At 49.1% G+C, this 18,381-nt stretch overlaps 1 protein-coding gene across 1 annotated transcript in view; it reads left to right on the top strand.

The window, feature by feature from the left end:
• Positions 1–18,381, top strand: part of Ptprg (protein tyrosine phosphatase, receptor type, G) — a gene marked incomplete at its 5' end in the record, with an annotated part of 676,568 nt that overhangs the window by 540,481 nt on the left and 117,706 nt on the right. The window contains 1 exon segment of the mRNA XM_013506946.1: positions 7,851–8,043. Within this exon segment, the coding sequence (XP_013362400.1) occupies positions 7,851–8,043 (193 nt within the window).

Genomic DNA, 18,381 nt, shown 5'->3' with positions numbered 1-18,381 from the left:
GTAGACATTGGCCACTTACCTAATCAGTGGGCCCTGAGTCGTGGTCTGTCTTAGATAAGCCATCCAAGATTATGGAGCGTGTCCACACACCCAGGGCTGGCTCTCTGGGGGAGATGGAACAGGTTCTTGAGAAGGCTGGGGCAGGGGGACATTACCCTCCTGGCAGAGTGAGGCAGCGTTGGGCCAGGCCAGACGGATTTATGTGGCCTCACTGCTGCAGACATTCTGAAATACTTCCTTTTAATTTCACTCTGACCAAAAAAGCAAGGACTGGCAATTTGGTTTCTGAACAGGATCTGCCAACCATAAGCAGAAAATGAAATAAGTTTTCTTACTAGTGGTGAAACCAACATTGTTTTATTAAAGAAAATATAACAGTTGAAATATGTACTTCTGCAAGGTTGAGGGAAGAACTTTCTAAGGGATCCGTTTTGTCATTTAAACAAATGCTTTTTGTCATCGCGGATTTAAAGGTTTGAGATAATTTGAGAAGTACAGGTTTGGGCATTTTTGGGTAGGATTTCAGATAAAGGAAGAGGCGGAGGGTGGCGGTGAACTTGCGGGGGACAGTGGAGGAGCGTTAACACGCACCGCGTGTTGTTACAGCCCCAGATAATAGTGTCTGAGCGGAGGGTACAGTTTGGGGCTTGGCGGTCTGCTCACGTTGGCTGAGTGGCTCTTTGCCACTCAAAAGCATTTGATGTTTGATAACTAGAGCCTTAGACAGTACTTGGTACCTATTTTCCCACCTACCCTGGGGTTCTAAATGGAAGAAATAGTGGACGCGTTTGCTTTGCCTTCCGTTAAATGACCTTTCTGTATGGTATCTCAGGGAAGCTGAAGAAATGCATTCATCATATTTGCCTCCCAGTTGCTTTACAACAAACTGTCTTTGAATAATCTTCGCTTTCACCAGGTGCCGCTTTGTTCTTCCCTGGGTCTCTCCCACGGGAGGAAAACAGCTCACATTCAAGTGGCCGGACGGACCCTTGCTGTCCAGCTCTGTGGAGGTCGCAGCTGTGTCAGCCCTTACCAAAGAAAGCAGCAGCCATCCAAGTGTTATCACTGCAGCCCTCCCCACCCTCACCCTGCCAGCGTTGTCTTCCTGAAAGTTAGCACAGAATGTTCATTTCAAGAAGGCGAACAGCCAGCTTGGAAAAGCCAAGTAGTGAGGAATTCCATGTCAGCTTCCATCGGAGAGAAAACGCTCCCAGTCTTTCACTCTTCCGATTTTCAGAAGCCTCCGCCTCTGCTCCCGCCCCTAACGCGCGTGGGTGCCTGTAGGCGGCACTCCCCGTAAGACACGGCGCTTAGCACGAGCTGCTGAGGCCTGGGTGTGGGTGTCTTTGAGCCCTTCCGGAGGACGCTGGAGCGAGCGCTGCTTCCCCTTCTGTGCTCTCTTGTCAGTGGCGTTGTCCGGTCAGACCAGCCCCGTGGCCGGTGAGCTGTGCTTGTGGCGAGTGTGCGTGATCTTCCAGACGAAATCTGGTGTTGCCAGCGGAATCACACGCCGGCTCGGTCACAGGTGCACAGTATGGTGTACGTGGCTCCACTGAGCCGCTCCTGTGAATGCCAGGCGGAAGTCAGACCGCGACCTTTGCACCCAGTCAAAATGGCAGCACTCGGGCTTGGTGTGGGAGGTGAAGGGTGCAGAACTAGCCAAGGAGACGGTACCTAGTATGTGTTCCTGACCTCTCAGGTCATGGTTATGTGGGAGTGCGCTGTACTGGGTTTGTTTTGTTCTAGAGCAGTGTTTCTCAAGTGGAGTTTCTCGGGCCACTGGCCTCATCCCAGTGCCCCTTTGTCCGCACGCTTGCCTCCTGTAGGGTAAAATATTAGACCTGTTATTTTATCCAGCATGAGTTTTATGTAAGTGCTTTCCAGGGGTGCTATTGAAAAGGCAGTATGGGGGCTGGGGATATAGCTCAGTGGCAGAAGCGCCTGCCTGTCAAGCGCAAGGTCGTGAGTTCGATCCCTGGTACTGCAAAAAAACAAAAAACTAAATAATTTTTTAAAAAGGCAGTATGCAAGCTAGGCGTGATAGTGCATGCCTTTAATCCCAGCACTCTGGGAAGCTGAGGCAGGAAGATGGCAAGTTCAAACCCAGCTTGGGCAATTTTGCAGTATAGAGAGACCTTGTCTCAAAATAAAAAATAAACTAACAAAAAGGTCTGGATGTGTCCAATTTGCCTTTAGATGTTTGTTTGTTTTTTTTTTTTTTTCTTTTTGGAGGGCAAGTGGCTAAACAGTAAAGTGAAATAGATAGAAAAGGTATCTGCATGACCCTCTTTGAGTTAAAGTTACCTGCTCTTTTCATAAAGACTAGAGCATCTTTGGCATTAAGCCCATGTGCTTAGGAGGCAAACTTCCCAAGTTCCATTCTCGGCTCCATGCTTTGGCAAAATGCTAAACTACTCTGCTACTTAATACCTCAGTTTTGCCGTCTGTTAAATGGTCACAATAGAGGTGACATAGCATTTAAATGAAGGGGTGTCCCTGAAATGCCTAGACCTAATGCCTAGCACCAGAACAAGTGCTTGGAAGGTTAATTAAGTGGGGCTTTGTTGCTGCTATTAAATGTTTGCCAGTCCTGTAAGGTGGTGCTTTCCAGTAGAAATGAAACATCCACAAACATTATTTTGTATTTTTTACTAGTCACATGAAAAAAAAATCTACAAGTGAAATTAATTTTAATGAGCTAGTTCACATATCCAAACTACTATGGTTTCCAGGAAGGCTGGCCCCATTTCTAATGGAATAGCTGTGTGTGGCCGCTGGCGTCACAGCTCTGAGGTGTAGCTCAAGACCTTGACGTCTGGAATGAGGCACTTACATCAGAGTTTCCGTCCAGCACTGTGGGGTGTGCAGTGCGTGGGACAAGATGATCACTAAGTAGTGAGCTTCGGCGGCCACCATCAACCCGAAAGAGCTCACTTTGCTCGTTGACTGTGATGCAGTGACTTTCTCTCTGCAGAGGACCTCGCTGTAGAGCCACCCCGGGCCCAGGAGGGACAGGGGGCTGCATTTAGCACGCTCTTCTCAGCTTCCATTTCTGCAGCTGCAGTTCAGTAAGCTGGGGTGCTCCAGGGGCTGGGCATTTAAACAAGTTTCCCCGTGACCTTCGGTGAGACGCCGCAGTGCCTGACGTGTACTGTTGGGGTGGCTATTGTGCTCGTAATGGACCCCAGTTCTGTTTCATTGCCACTGTGTGTCCGTCCCTCAAAACGCTGCTTTTCAACCTCGTAGTGGTTCACCATTCCGCTCCTTTCGGTTTCTGTCCCTTCCGCCTTCAGCCGCACGGCCCCTCCGCACATCTTGGGGACCCACGCTTTGCTGCATAGGACTGGCGTGAAGAGATTTCAGCTCTCCTTTGATTCCAACCAACAGATTAAAAACTAATTATTCTCTGTAATACTTTTATAATAAAAACTAAGTTGAAGTGATTTATATACACTTCCAGCCAACACATTTGCAATTCAAGGTTAAAATTGTTCTTGAAACAGCACCAGTTAAAATGCAATTACAACTCCCCAAGCAGGGATAAAAAGAAAGAAATGTTTTACACGTTCACTTCAAAAGTTTAAAAGTCAATTTAATATCATAGAAATAAAAACTTTCATTTATTTTTACTAAATGATAAAGACCTCATTAGTTATATTAAAGTAAAGGTAAATTCAAGTGTGTTCATTACCTGCCTGTGTGAAAGCCTCCGGCAGAGGGCTGCGGGCTCTGCGGGGTGGAGCGTGCTTTTCTTGGGCCCCCATCTTGTTCACACGCCCTGCTCCATCCTGGGTGGGGCCGGCAAGGGTGAGTGAACGTTCCCAGTGCTCGATTCCCTGCCTGGAGCAGCCTCGGAGTAGCTAAAGGGAGTTGTCTGGGGGCTTGTATCACTGCGATTTACTTCCCCACTAAGGTGCTTCTCCTGCTGTGAGTCTTACGGGGTGAGTGGCACCTGGGGCACGAAGTCTGAAGAGAGTGAGGAGCAGAGGAACAGGTCAGCGGTTTAGTCCTCACCTCCCTGTGGGTTCCTGTGTGAGTTTAGGCAAGTTGCGCGGTGTCTCCAAGGCTGATTCTCTTATGGTCAGTCATACCGTGAATGATAATAATGCCACCAGCCGCCTGGAACGTCTGTGGTGATTAAGTAGCGGACACTACATTCTGTTTCGTGCACAGTGCCTTGCGCATAGTAGGTGCTCAATAAATATGAGCTAGTGTTAATGTTATTATAATAGTGTTATTAGGGTTACTTTAATGTTACTGTTTTAAGTTAAAAAAAATTAGAAAGCAAAATAATGTCTGCAAAGTGCGAGGCACACATGGGGCACATAACAGACTTGATAAATGTTAGTAGTAAGCAAAGAAGGGAAAAGCATATACAGCACATAGCACCGTATTGTGTCGTACGTGCATGGTGCAGTCCTAGTTACCACATTCCTCGTGAGACGGTACCAGCACTACTGGTGATATGGATGTACACCTACTGTGCGCCAGGAATGACTCCAAATGTGCTGTGTCTAGAAACTCGTTTAATAATAAGAAAAAGAGAGTGATGTCATCTTTGCTATCCAGATAAGGACAGTAAAGCGCAGAAGGATTCAAGAAGGCGACATTGACCAACTTTGGTTTCCAAACAGAATTTTGAACGTAGGTAGCAAGAGCAAGTTTTGAAGTTGGAGACTCAGGCACGGCCTGGATCTTTGAGAGCCCACGATCAAGACTGCGAGCCTTGGAAACAGTAAGAAACAAGCATGCTGTGACCCTCTGTGCTCATTTTAAAGGAGCACTGTGTAGCTTTCAGCCAGCTCTGGAAGGGGGAGACGATGGAGCACCAGACGCGTGGCCCGCTCAGAGGCCCAGGGAGGCTCTGCGGCATCTGTCTCTGGCTCCGGGGTTACCCGGGGCTGCCGCGTCACGCAGTCCAGGGCTCACAGGGTGTTAGCGGACCTCCTGTCTGGATGATTGCTGCTCCCTGCCAGTGTGCCGATTGTAGCCTTCCCTTACCCATCCACGAGCCACCTAATGGCCAACCACGCCAGTCACCAAAGAGACAGGCCACGGGCAGTTTCACTCCCCCGAGGGGAATGGCAGGGTTCTAGTGAATGCTGGCCCCCTGCCGAGGCCATTTGTCTGCTCAGCTAGTCCTCCTTGGGGAGCTGTATTGTGTGACCAGCAAGTGAGGCTATGCGCTGACAGTAAAAGGTCACTCAGGTCATCAGTTCACCCCAGAGCCTGCCCATCTTTCCTCAGCGTCTGTGGGCAGGTTGAGTTAATGACAGGACCAGCGCTTTTAAGCGATAGCGTGTCATTAAACTGTAAGAGCAATGTCAGCGAAGGCATTTTTGTGTTATATTCAGAACCTGCCTCTTTTTACAGTTACGTGACTGACTCTTTCCTGAGGGTTCAGAAATAAACTTCATGGCACTGAGTGCCAGCCGTGAGAGACGCCAGTGCTCTGGAGAACGAACAGACCTGGCCCGGCTGCCCGCTGGCCTCTGGCGCTGGCCTTCCCCGCGTTTCAGGGATGGGGCTTTTTCAGACAGACTGCTGTCTCTCCCAGAAAGTTTCCGGCCTAACTCGCTATGCGTGGCAGCCCAGTCCACATTTTTAAAAAGACTCCGAAAGTTGAGGGCTTCTGCCTTTTATGTGACTCACATTTCTGTGGCTTTTATTTAAGCCAATTTCCTTTTGTTTGGCCTTCGCTAGACAACTGGTCAGCATCCTCCACCTTGGAGGCCTTTCATCACATTCCTCCTCACTCGCCCTTTTTCCAGACTAAACAATTCCACTCCCTTTAACCTTTCCTCCTGGGACTGGTGTGCCATCCTTTAAGCCATTCTCCTTGGTCTTTCCTAGACCGGTTCCACAAGGCCTCTGTCAGTTCCTTTCATAAAATTGAGGGAATTACTTTCTCTAAACAGAAACCTGTCCTCATCGTTGGCCGTGCGGTTTGACTTGGGCAGCCTCATCCAGTGAGTCACGCCCTGGGGTTGAAGTGGTTCTTCAGCGCCTTATTTGTCTTCCTCTTAGGGCCTCATATCGGGATGGTAAACAGCCGGGTCTTTTTAATTTTTCTGTCATGTTTTGCGTTTTCTGTTACAAAGAAGGAAGAGTAGGGAAGGAAGGTCCCTTTGACCGTCCTGCTCCTGTCGCCTCAGGAAGCTCAGGGGGACCCGGCTTCTGCTTGGTTTGTTACCACTTTACTTAAGCAGGAGAGTAAGAGGAGGGCGGAAGGAGAGGTGATTGTTCTTAGCTGAAATCTTTCTGAATTCATTGCTTTCTTACGCAAAAAGAGTTTCACATTGTCAGTAGCAGGCATTTTCTGGGCCACCCTCAGAGGCTGTTGGAAAAATCTGTGGTATTAACTGCAAGCTTTAAAATGACCACCCAGAATGAGCAAAAATTACGTTATTTCTTTTTTATCATTTTTTGTTTTGTTTTGTCTTTTTGAGACAGGTTCTCACTGTGCAGTTTAGGCTGACCATGAACTCACTGTGTAGCCCAGGCTGGCCTAGAATAGCAATCCTCCTGCCTCAGCCTCCCTAGTGCTGGGATTATAGGCGTGCACCAGTATGCCCAGCTTCTTTTTTATCTTTTATTTTATCCGATAGTATTAGTTGTCCTGTGGTCCCTGAAGCCTGAAATAGCCCCTGCCCAGCTGCTTGGAGAGCACTAGTCCTAACTCCAGTTACCTGGTGCCCTGCTCAGCAGAGCGTTAGCCTAGCCCGGAGAAGCTGTAGGAGTCAGAGGGCGGGAGCAGCCCTGCAGTTTCTCTCCTCATTCCGTGCTCAGTTCCCTGCCCCAAGGAGCTAATGTGGCCTGTCGCTGGGCATTGCAGATGATGGTCCATCTCGTTGGTGACGAGTAGTTTTGTGGTCTGATGAGAACAAGTCTGACAGCCAACTCTTCTGTCTCACACACAGTAACACGACCATTCTTAATGATCAGAGTGTTGGGGGCTGCACAGAGAATCCCTTCTGATTATAAAAATCAGGCCCTGGAGCTCCGATTGTTGATTTTTTTTTTTCATTGCTTTCCCCAAAAAGTTTTGCCAGCACTTCTGCGGGGATGTTTTTAATAATAACGCTGGCAAAGTTTGCTTGAAGACTTACCATGTGCTAAGTAACTTACACAGGCGTATTGTTTCAGGAGCCTTAAAAGATAGGCTCTACGTTGCTGGTGTTTTATAGATGAGGAAATTTCCGTTCTAGGAAGCTTCAGTAGTTTGTTGATAATTACCCAGGTGGTAAATGTTGGTCTAGGGCAGTTTAACCTACCAGGTGTTTAGCATCTGGTGACTGGGCTAATTTGGCCCGCAGTTGCCATAGTAGGCTTATTAATAAGGTTTAGATGACTGATACTTACTGAGGTCTTACGGTGTGCCGGGGACTGTTTCGGGGCAGTACATAGCTGAAGTGTTTTGTCAGTACACCGTGTTAACCAGAACGCTGTCGGTAGGTAACGTGCATCGCATCATCGCTCCATCGAGGACGTGGGGCACTCAGGGAAGTCAAGCGACTTGCTCTGGGTCCCAGGATGGGCACGTGTCGGAGGCAGGGCTCGCCCCCAGGTAGTCTGGCTCCAGCTTCACTGCAGTTCGGTGCTCCCGCTTTGAACACTGGAGGTCTGCCAGGGAGACCTGCAGAGGGGTCTTGCGTGAGAGCCACGCTCCAAGTGTGCCTGGCTCGCTGCAGGGTGCTAAGCCGGCTGCCTCCCGGGTACCTCTGCCCTGGCACCAGTGCCTCCTGCCAGTTTGCGTTCTTGTCCCCCCCCCCCCCCCCCTGCTTTGGGTCACACAGCTTTTCTAATCGATGCGGTCTTTTCCTCCTCTCTCTGGTTCTCCCTCTGTTTAGCTCGAGGCGTTTTACTCCATCTTCACCACCGAGCAGCAAGACCACGTCAAGTCGGTGGAGTACCTGAGAAATAACTTCCGACCACAGCAGGCCCTGAATGACAGGGTGGTGTCCAAGTCCGCTGTCCACGATGCCTGGAACCACGACATGGCAGACTTCTTAGAAAACCCACTGGGGACAGAAGCCTCGAAAGGTAACTAAGTACCTGGTCTGGAGGAAGGCTCCTTATCGTAAATTACCTTAAATTGAAAGGAGTTCAGAGACAGCCAAGAATTGGCCCTGGTGGTACGAGCGTATGCCCCCCTGCCAGGAGAATTGTCTGGGTGATAATAGAAGCAGTTGCGGGAATAACTTTGGTTAAACAGATGTGTTAAAAATTGCCCTTTTGACTCGGAATAGATCCGTCATTTTCACCTTGTACTTCAAAACTAATGCACAGTATCTAAAGGAAGCCTTATGGAAAATGTCTTCTTTTCTGTGTCCCTGTTGCATCAAGACTTTTCTCTGAGCATAAATATCAGGACCTTTGAATGGCTCCTGCACCCAGCGCCTGGCGTCCTGCTCACACCCACCCTGGCGAGAACCCCAGGTCCTGCTTTGCGCACCTCCTGAAGTCACGTGCATCTTATGACCGTCTTAACGGTTTTGTCCCCGTGTCTGATGAGCACGAGTTTATCGTTTTCAGGCATCTTAATCTTTTCCATCCCTGCTTTCTTGTGGGAAATGAACACAAATTTCTCTCCCTGAAAACTGGGGAGTCTGATTGTCCCTGACCCCCTTCCCTGTCAGGCTCCGGGGTTTGTCAGAGTTGCGTGAGCAGCTTGGCGGCGCAAGGCTGGTCAGAGTTTTACTACTTGGAAGGAAGGAAGAAGAAGGTGTTTTCTTATGGTATAAAGAGATGGGCATTTCTCAGCCCAGTGTTCTCCTCCTTTGGGAGTAAGCTTGGTAACATGGGAAGGTTCGTGGTGTACTGGAATGACACTATGTCAATAGCAGCATTTGAGCTGGTTGTGGTGCCACACCCACGTAATCCCAGCACCTGAGAAGGCGGAGGCAGGATAATCACTGCAAGTCTGAGGCCATCCTGGACTGCATAGTGAGTTGAAGGCCGGCCTGGACTATATAGCAAGATCTAGTCTCAAAACAAAACCCCAAATAAGAAAAATAGCATCATTTACTAGGAACAACAGGGAATTAAGCTCAGAAACCTGTGAATTACCTTTGTTCAGGCCAGCATAGAAAACCTCACTTGGACTCATTTTTTGAAACTTAGCTAAAAATAAAGAAAATAACAAAACTCACAGGCCTCTTCCCAGGAGAACTTGGTGGAGAAGAGCAGGACTCCCGGGGAGTCGCTGTTCTGTGAGGTGTATATGCAGAAGACACAGGAGCTGGGAGCTCGGGGTTGCTGAGCTGTTGACAGCTCTGCAGCATTTTCCTGAAAAGTGGGCTGAGGGCACCGATGGATATATCCGCTGGGCAGAGAGATTGCAAGGGCCTCTGTTACTCAGCAACAGTAGAGAATGCTATCGCTTTTCTAGCATTAAAGGGTCAAAGTTGGCAAGATCTACTTCCGCTTTGGTCTAGGCCTTGGACCCACCGTTCTTCATTCTTCAAGGTTTGCTGCAGTCATTGTGGCATGGCTGACTCTTACGAGTGTGGCTGCTACATGATTTCTGACCTTTTTTGGGGGGGGGGGGGGGGATACCAAGATTGAGGTACAATCCTGTTTGAATTTCTAACGCTGTAGAGGAGTAAAAGCTTTCCTTCTCTCCTCGGAGGACTTGACGGCTGAGTCTGAAATCAGCTGAGAGTAGGCTGAGTAACAGGAGAAGGGTTCCGGGGTCCCTCACACACGAAGGTTCATCGCACAAAAGAGAAGTGAGTGCCTGTTATGGTTCCATCCCGACAGTCCCCCGAAAGTGTCATGTTCGGAAGTGGGGCTTTTGGAAGGTGCCTGATCGCGGGAGCGCGTTGCTTATCCGTGGGTTCACCCACTGACAAGCGCAGAGGTGAATGTGCCCGCAGAAGGTGGGGCCTGGTGGGAAGGGGAGTGTTACTGGGGTGTACTGTTAGAGGGTAGAGGGTAGGTCTCATACCCTGGCTGCCACCGGGTGAGCAGTTTTCCTCTGCCACGCCTGTCATAGTGCCTTTCTGCCCCGCCAACCACGGACTGAAACGCAAAATCCAGAAACCGAATGACATCTCTCCACTTTGAAGTTGTGGGCCTAGGTGTTTTGTCCCAGCAACACAGTACTGAGAGACCCCGTGGGATCTGGGTGTTTCCTCTCCATAGACGAGGTCAGGAGTTACTGCAGTGCTTAGTAGGGAGTAAATGATTCTGGAAAAGGTGAACGGGCCCCGTGAGAGCAGTGGTAGCCTGTGACCTAGGCCCTGTGGGCAGCCTGGGGCCACATCCAGCCTCCTCTCTTGCGATAGGAGTTAGTTTCCCAGGTTGATGAGACTTCAGGGAGCAGATTCAAGACCGCTGCATTCCTTTTGGAGGGTTGACCTCAGGCAGACAAGGGGAGCTCAGAGGTAGCCCCTCCCCCGTCCCCTGCGTTCACCGGATGCCCTCAGTTTGAGGTCCACACTGGCATATTTGGGTGTTTATTTTCTGAGCTCCTCCTACATATTACTAGAATGGTACATACATACGCAAAAGCGTAGGTGCAGCATGTGCCTGACTTGATGTACTGCCGCAACTGAACATAGCCAGCTAATAAGCACTCGGGTCAGTAAACTAACACCCCCATCGTGCCAGCGTTACCGCACCCTTTCCTGATGGTAGCCGCCGCCAGAGATTAGCTGGCCTCTGCGGACGTTTCAGGGACGTGGAGTCATCCGCGTAGCCTGTCCTCCTCGTGTCTTGCTCTTCAGCTGTGTGTTGGTTTTGAAAGTTCTCAGTGATGTTGCAGAGTCCTGTTTGTTCTTTTCTACTGCTAAATTCCCCTGTGTGACTGTCCCAGATCTCACTTAGCCCTTACAGTGTACCTAAATATATGGGTTATGTCGAAGTTACATTGATCATGAAAAATTCTTAGTGGATTTATAGACACATCTCTAGATGTGTGCCCAGGAATGGAATGGCTACATCCTCGGGTCCATAAGTTTAGGTGTAGTGGGCAATGTTCCAGAGTCACTGAGCACGTAGTACTTTCTTGTAAATGATCATAGAATGTGTGACCTTTTGTCTCTGAGGTCTTTCACTCAAAATAATATTTTTAAAATTCATATGCATGTGGGAACATAAAGTACAAATTCCATTTTACAACCAAATAATATAACATTGTATGAATATACCACATCTTCATCCATGTCTCAGCTATCAGATGTTTCAGGTGTTCTCATTTTTTTGGATATTATAAATGATGCTTCTCTGTGTATTTGCATTCACGTTTTTGTATGAACATGTTTTCAGATCTCCGGAGTAGAATTGCTGACATACTGTACCTCTAAGTTCACAGTTTCATGGAACTACCAAACTTTTCCTGAAGGAGTGGCACCTGTGTTATATCACCGCTGATTATTGTGCATCTTTTTGTTTTAGGCATCCTAGTAAATATGAAATCAACCGCTTTGTACAGTACTTTTGATTTTCATTTCACTCATGACTAAGACACATTTTTTACTCGTAAAAGCACATGACCTGAAACTCTTACTTAACTAAATGAACCTCTTTTTCTCTCCAAGAAAACTGAGGCTGTTCAACAGCACCACACGGAAAGTCACTCGTAGATGGTCACTATCCTCAGACAACCTAGACGTTGTATAGCAGTGCTGGCGGACCTTTTAGAGACCGAGTGCCCAAACTGCAAACCCAAACCCACTTATTTATTGCAAAGTGCCAACACTGCAGTTAAACCTGAATACTGAGGTTTTAGTTGAGAAAAAACAGGTTATGCATTCACATCTTTTGTCTTAAAAGAAAAGCAGGATAACATGCGTGCCATAGGTTCGCCATGACTGGTGTAGATGGTTGATGTGAGAGGAAAAACCAGTGAAACGGCAATGCAAAGGGGAAATGCTTTTCTTTTTAAAGTTTTCTGCATATAAAAAGGCCTTTAAAAATAGGAGAATGTATTCTGTAATCTTTGGGTAATTCAAAAAGAACAAAGCCTGTGTGATCGGCATTCTTTGTCAGATCGTTGGAAGCTTGCAGCACCCAAGAAAGCTATGATGTTTTATGCATTTGCTGGGCTATTGTCACAGAAAAAAGAAAAATAAATTAATTATGTAAGGCAGGAGTTGATGAACTTTTCTGGTTAAAGGCCAGCTAGGAACGTATTTGGCTTTATGGCCATATGAGCTCTGTTGCAACGCCCCCTCTCTGCCATTGTAGACCAAGGACAGCCACGGACAGTGTCTTTCCACAAAAGTTGACTTACCTCTACAGATAGGTGCAGAAGAGATTTGACCTGAGAACCATAGTTTACTGACTAGGGGTGGCTCAGAGTACAATGGAAAACATTATAGGCATGTTTTAAGCTAAATATTTAGTGCCTTCGAGGTGGTAGTAGAGCTAAGGGTACAGTTCAGTGGGAAAGCATGTGCTTAGCATGTGCAAGGCTACGGGCTCTATCCCCACCACCAAAAAACAAAACAGAGACAAAAAACGGTGGTAGAGGCCATGGTTGTGAATTGCTTTTCCATCCCTCTGCAAGCCCGTAGGGTTACTCAGAGATATACTTGCTAGGTCACCAACTACTTAGCTTTTCAGCTTACTACCGGATCGTCTCTCACCTCAGAGGTGTGAGCACAGCGTCGTGGACAGAATGTAGCTGCTCACTTGGTCCCCTTGTGTGTGATCGGTAGCTGGAGCAGCAGTGTGGTGGGCACCTGCGTGAGCACAACGCAGCCCCTTAGAGGGATGATGACACATCCTGAGAGAGAGAAGACAGACCAGCCTTGCAGTGCCAGGATGCAAGGGACAGGCGTGGAAGACACCAAGGAAAGGGGAGGGAAAATCATCTTAATACTCTCTTGTTGCTGAAGAAAGACATAATGGATATCATCCATAAAAAACATAAAGCTTTAGTTCCAGTAAATGGAGACAGTATTAGGCTTGGTGGAATTTTCGAGGGACATCCGATTTGCTACTCTGCCCTTTGTCGGTAAATACCTTGGCCAGACTCTAGGGTTTAATGGGCTGTCATTTCAGTTATTCTGCGACCCATCCCAGGCCCATGGAGGAGCATTCTGTGATTAAGTGCTGGATGCTGCCTATTGTAAAGACTTTTGGAACAGTGAACAGAGAAAAATAACTTTCCTTCCAACAACATGAAACATATGGTTTGTTAATTTAACAAAACCTGTCCAGCTCGCAGTGGAATCAAAACCACTTGATCTGATAATGTGATTTGATGGCTTAATTAAAGTGACACTGTGTAATGTAATAAAAGCAAAGGAAGTGGGAAGGACACCGGCTGGCTCAGACCCTCCGGTCTTGCAATGAAGCCAGAGCCATGATTTTTGGAAAATGGTTTTGCTTCTGTCAGTGGAGGGATCTCTTTTTTAAGTACATTGTCAGTGCTGAAGATTGCTTTCTGATTTGGTTAAAAGCTGTCTTAAAGGACATATTCTTCCGTGGGAGAATGTCCAGCCAATTTTAAACCAGAATACACTGAGAAAGAACATTTTCCACCTAAGTTAGCAAACAAAGAAATAAATCCAGGATTGCTTTAAAGAAGAGTTTGACATTGAAATCATGGTTTTCTGCTATTTTTGGAGAAAATATTAATGTTGTTCTATTTTCAGTTTAATCATTTCCACTCACCAGATTAATGAGCTTGAATTACTTTATGTTATTAAAAGAAGCTCTGATGTGAGCACTTAATTCTTTTGTAGGCAGCTTCCCTCCCAGAAACTCTTCCTACAAGTTGTCCTGTCATTTCCAGAAACTTTCAGCACAGCAAAGTGCTAAGGAAAAGTGCTAAGGGAAAGAACAAAACAAAGCAAAAAAAAGGAAAGACAAATGTTTCTAACCCTTTTTTTTCAAAAACAACTTTTGCCAATATTTTTTAACCTTCAGAGTAGTTAAGAAGAAAAGCAGAACCGTAGGACTCTGCCTTGATTCTGGAAGTTCTAGATTCTTACACTCTTCAGGGTCCTGCCATGTCATATTAAATATTTTTAAACATCTCAGGTATTTTATGTTAATATATGAGTTGAAGTAGGCTGTGTTTGATGTTTCATAGATGTTAATGTAGCACTGTCTTAGTGTGTTTCGGTTGCAGTAACAATATCAGAGTCTGGATAATTTATAAAGGAAAGAGGTATGTTGTGGCTCATGGTTCTGAGGTTAGGAAGGTGTGCCATCTGCTTAGCTCCGCTGAAAGCTTCCTGACAGTTTACCTCATAGCAGAGAAGCAAGTGAACATGTGTGGAAGAGAGAGGACAAGGGAGCTGACCAGCCTTGTAGCAGCCTGCTTTCCTGAGCTCTAATCCCGCCGCAGGAGAACCCTGCTGACCATGAAGGTGGAACTGCTGTGACCTCACCACCTCCCGCAGGCCCCTCCCCTCCTCAGCACCAGGGTCCTGGGGATCATGCCTGCAGAGGCCATGTGGCAGAGACCAACCGGAACACTCAAACAGTAGCAACCACTGACTATTTTGGTTCTTATTTCATGGGCAGTAAATGTCTTTGCAGGTATCACACATGTTCAGCTACCTTTGCAGAGGTTCTGGAGGCTAGAAGCTGTGCCCGGAGCACTTGGGGCGGAGAGCCGGGGGAAGGGCTGCTGTGTTCCGGCACAGTGCAGCCTCCGCTGTCCACACATGCCGTATTCCGTCTTCCAGCCGCCTCGGCCAGGAGCCACCATCCCCTCACCAAAGCAGCCACTAAGAGCGAGTCTCGGTACCAGGAGTGGAGATGAATGCGGGAGAGGTCCTTTGTCATGGAGTTCACATTCTGAAGAGGAGATAAACCAGTCCATGGGGATGAGGCTTCACCGTTGTGAAGGAAATCGAGCAATCGGGCCAGTGCCGCGGGGTGTGGGAAGGAGGCCCTGCTTGGATGGCCAGGTGGTGATAAGGCAGAGATCCAGAAGAGAAGGTCATCTGCAAAGACCCTGAGGGACAGGAACCAGCCTGGAACAGTGGACAAAGGGAAGCAAGAGCAGGCAAGAGGCTAAAGAGACGGGCAAGAGCCAACCCTTGCAAAGAGCTTTTTGGGGAAGGATTGCAGATTATGTTCTTACGGCAACAGGGAGCCTTTGGAGGGTTCTCAGCAGAGCTGTGGGATCCCTGAAGGGGTTATTTGTGAGCCTGTTGCTCAGGCTGTTGTGTGCAGAACGTTCTCAGGAGAGTTGCAGGAGGCTGCTGGGACTATTGCAAGGCGGGTGGCGATACCTAAGTGCGGAGGTAGAGGGGACCAGTGGGAATCGTGTTGGAGCAGAGCCTCTCAGAGGAGCTTTGTTGACTAGAGGATGCGTGTGGTGAGTAGAGAAGGAAGTGGCGTGCAGTCCTTTCTCTCACAGCTGTGTGGTCCAGCACTCACAGAGCGGGAGGACTCCTCCAGGGCCTCTCAGCCAAAAAGAGGCAGAGCCGAGATGTGAACCAAGATGCTGTGTCCAAGTGCACCGTTCTTTCCACCACGCAAAGAACTGAATAAACCCACAAGTGGTGGCCTCTTGTGTCCTCAGTGTGGCTTGAACAGTATAGCTTATTCTCTTGCCCTGAAAGATGGAGCGTTAAGCATAGACATGCTTGTGGGGATTTGGTGCTGTTACCGTTGTGGAAGTAGTCACTGGACTTAGTCTCTGCTTGGCTTTACCTGTCTTGTCAAGTTATCTCGGGTGCCCAGGGCCCGGGCCCCTGAGGTCACAGGGTCACACCCTGGGAGGCCTGTGCACCCTCTGGACCTGGAGTGCGGAGCCCTGTGAGCAGCAGCTCTTGCGTTTCCTGGGGCTGTGGGGCCTCCCAGTTCTAGCACACGGCGGGAGCAGAGGCATTGCTCAGTGATGGATGGGGCGGTGCAGTGTTAGAACAGGACTCTACAGGGGACTGTGCTTATCTGCAGGGAAGTGGTGGCTTCTTTGTATGCTCAGGGCACCAAGGTGAGCACTCTTCGGAACAAAGGCGCGTCCTGTTGGGGAACTGTGACGCTGGGCTCTTTGCCGCCGGTAGACTCTTTGCAGGAAAATGCACAGGTCTTCGTGTGGCCCACAAGTTAGAATGTGTCACGTTCCCTGGCCTCATCTCGTGTGTCCTACCCTTGGCACCCTGCACCTCAGTCCTCACCATCCCAGGTCTGCCTGGACTCCCTTTGCGGGGAGGTTTCCTGGCTGCCCTGGCCCAGCCGGGCGTGTCCGGACCGCATTACCTTTCCCAGGCACCACTTAGTATGGCCAGAGATTTTCTTTCCAAATATTTGTTCTCTTCCCACCTTATAAGCTTGGCAAGGGGTAAGACTTTTTCTGTCTTTGTCTCTCTCTTCTTGTTGTTGGCAAGAAGTATGATTTCTGTTGGCTCCTCAGTAAATGCTGGATTGGATAGATGGACAGACAGACAGACAGACGGATGGTCGGATGGATTATTGAGCTAAAGCTTGCATGCCAGGTGGTCAGGAATAAAATATTCTGACAAAATAGTTAGCCCAGTTGGGGCATCTACAGCCTAGGCAGGCTAGGTGTTCTGATGGGAATCTATCCAGGGATTTGGAGTAGGGTTCCCCATCATTCCCTGTACTGAAAGCAGAGAGGCTCCTGGTATTTGAGAAGCCATCTTTCACTCCGACCAGAGCCACTTTGGGTGGAAGCATTCATTAAAAAAAATAGAGCTTTCCTTGCTGTCCCAGGGAACAGCTCAGGAGCAGAGAGAGGAGAGCTCGTGGAGGCAGGCAGTGGTGCCTCGGTGCTCCCAGGCACCGCCCTGGTTCCGTGGTACTGGGGACTGGCGGTCGTTTTCACACTTCACAGATACTACCTTATTACTTAATCCTCTCTGTCGCCAGGCAGGTGGGCAGAGGTGGATCTTCAAGGCTGACTTAGCAGCCCTCCTACAGCTTCTGCTTTTCCTTGCTCACCAGCTAAATCTGCTCTGACACTGGATTTATTTGTGTGGGCACCATGGTGACTGTGAACAGCAGTCTTGAAATCGGTGAAGACCAGCAGCATCCTTCCTCCCAGAGCAGCTCACTGCCCCTTTCTCACTAACTGGTGTTCGAGCCCAGGAGGCAGAGGCCCCGGGATGTGTGCCCCATCTCCTTGGCGCCACGAAAGCAGAGTCAGGAGCTGAGACAGTGGATCTCCCCATCTCCCCCGGTGCTTCCTCGAGCCGCAACGGCGGGATGCGGTGGGTTCTCGTCTGCTCCAGGTCCGGGAATATGGACAGAACCCTGGCTTTCTTGTGCCGTGAAAAACAAAGTCCCTTCCCCTCCTCTGAGGGTCGGGGCGGTCGCGGAGTGGAGTTGTTTTCTCTCTCTCTTCCTCCTTACAGCCAGTGTCGTTACGGTTGCCGGCTCCCCTCCTGGGCCGCGCTCTGACTGGCGTGGACCGAAGCGGACATGGTGGGCGTCACATTTCAGATCTCTGCCTGGACGTCTGGTGCTGAGGGCTGTCAGGTGCACAAAGACGGGCAGTGTCTGTGCTCTGGGCCGGCACCGAGGAAGGCTCCCCAGAAGAGAGCAGCCTCCTCAGTGAGGAGTGTGCTGACCATGTGAAACTGTTAGTTCTCAGCTGCCAGCTTAAAGCCCCGAGCCGCTCCAGGCACATGGGCCTGTTTGCTGAGGCGGTCAACAGGCTGCTGCCGCTCCCTATCTTCTAAATTAGTTGTTTCTAGAGCGGCCCACTAGGGGGCGCTGCCCATTCCCAGAGTGGTCTCTCCATGGAAATAGAACCTTCTCTGGTCCCCTCGGACCCGCCTGTTAGGGGAGACCCTGAAATCATACTGACTAGGGTCATCCTTACAAGGGGCCGGTTGGTTCAGATGTCACCTCTGGGGGTTTCACCCCTGCTCTGCAAGAATTGAGGATGACCCAGAGCAGCAGGTGCTGAGGAGGCGCCGCAGAGATTACAGTTGATGACAGCCAAACATCAGCCAAGGAGCAGGACATAGCTTTCCAGTGCACTAGGTCTCAAGCCCGTTTGTGGAGATAAATGTTAAGAACCAAATGGAAAACCAGTGAGGGCACCTTAAGCGATCGAATTCCAATCATCAAGTTCCGTAAACGAAGTCTAGCTAGGTGTGTGTCTGCAGGTGACTAGGTGACTCTGCCGTGGCTGCTGGGATCACTTACGCAGCCAGCTCCTGGGCTCTTAGTTCTTGGGTGGTGTTTATCGCAGTGTGGCGTTGCTCAGGGCAGCTTAGGGCTCTAATATAAGTGAGCCAGCTGCAGCTCCAGAGCTGTAGTACCTCCTTAGCCGTGAGAAACAGACTGAGCTGTAGGAAACCACACTGCCATTCAAGGGCCCTGGGCATTTGTCTCTCCCGGTCTCTGGTTCAGATCCCCGTTGGAGCCAGGCAGGGGAGACAGGGAGAGTTCAGAGGCTCTGCCTAGAAGGGCTGCTGTGCTGCGTCCAGGTGCGGCCGG

The sequence above is a fragment of the Chinchilla lanigera genome, unplaced genomic scaffold (genome assembly GCF_000276665.1).
Source record: "Chinchilla lanigera isolate Chin_1 unplaced genomic scaffold, ChiLan1.0 scaffold00116, whole genome shotgun sequence".
Classification (NCBI taxonomy): Eukaryota; Metazoa; Chordata; class Mammalia; order Rodentia; family Chinchillidae; genus Chinchilla; species Chinchilla lanigera.
This window is presented reverse-complemented; position numbering and strand designations above follow the sequence as displayed.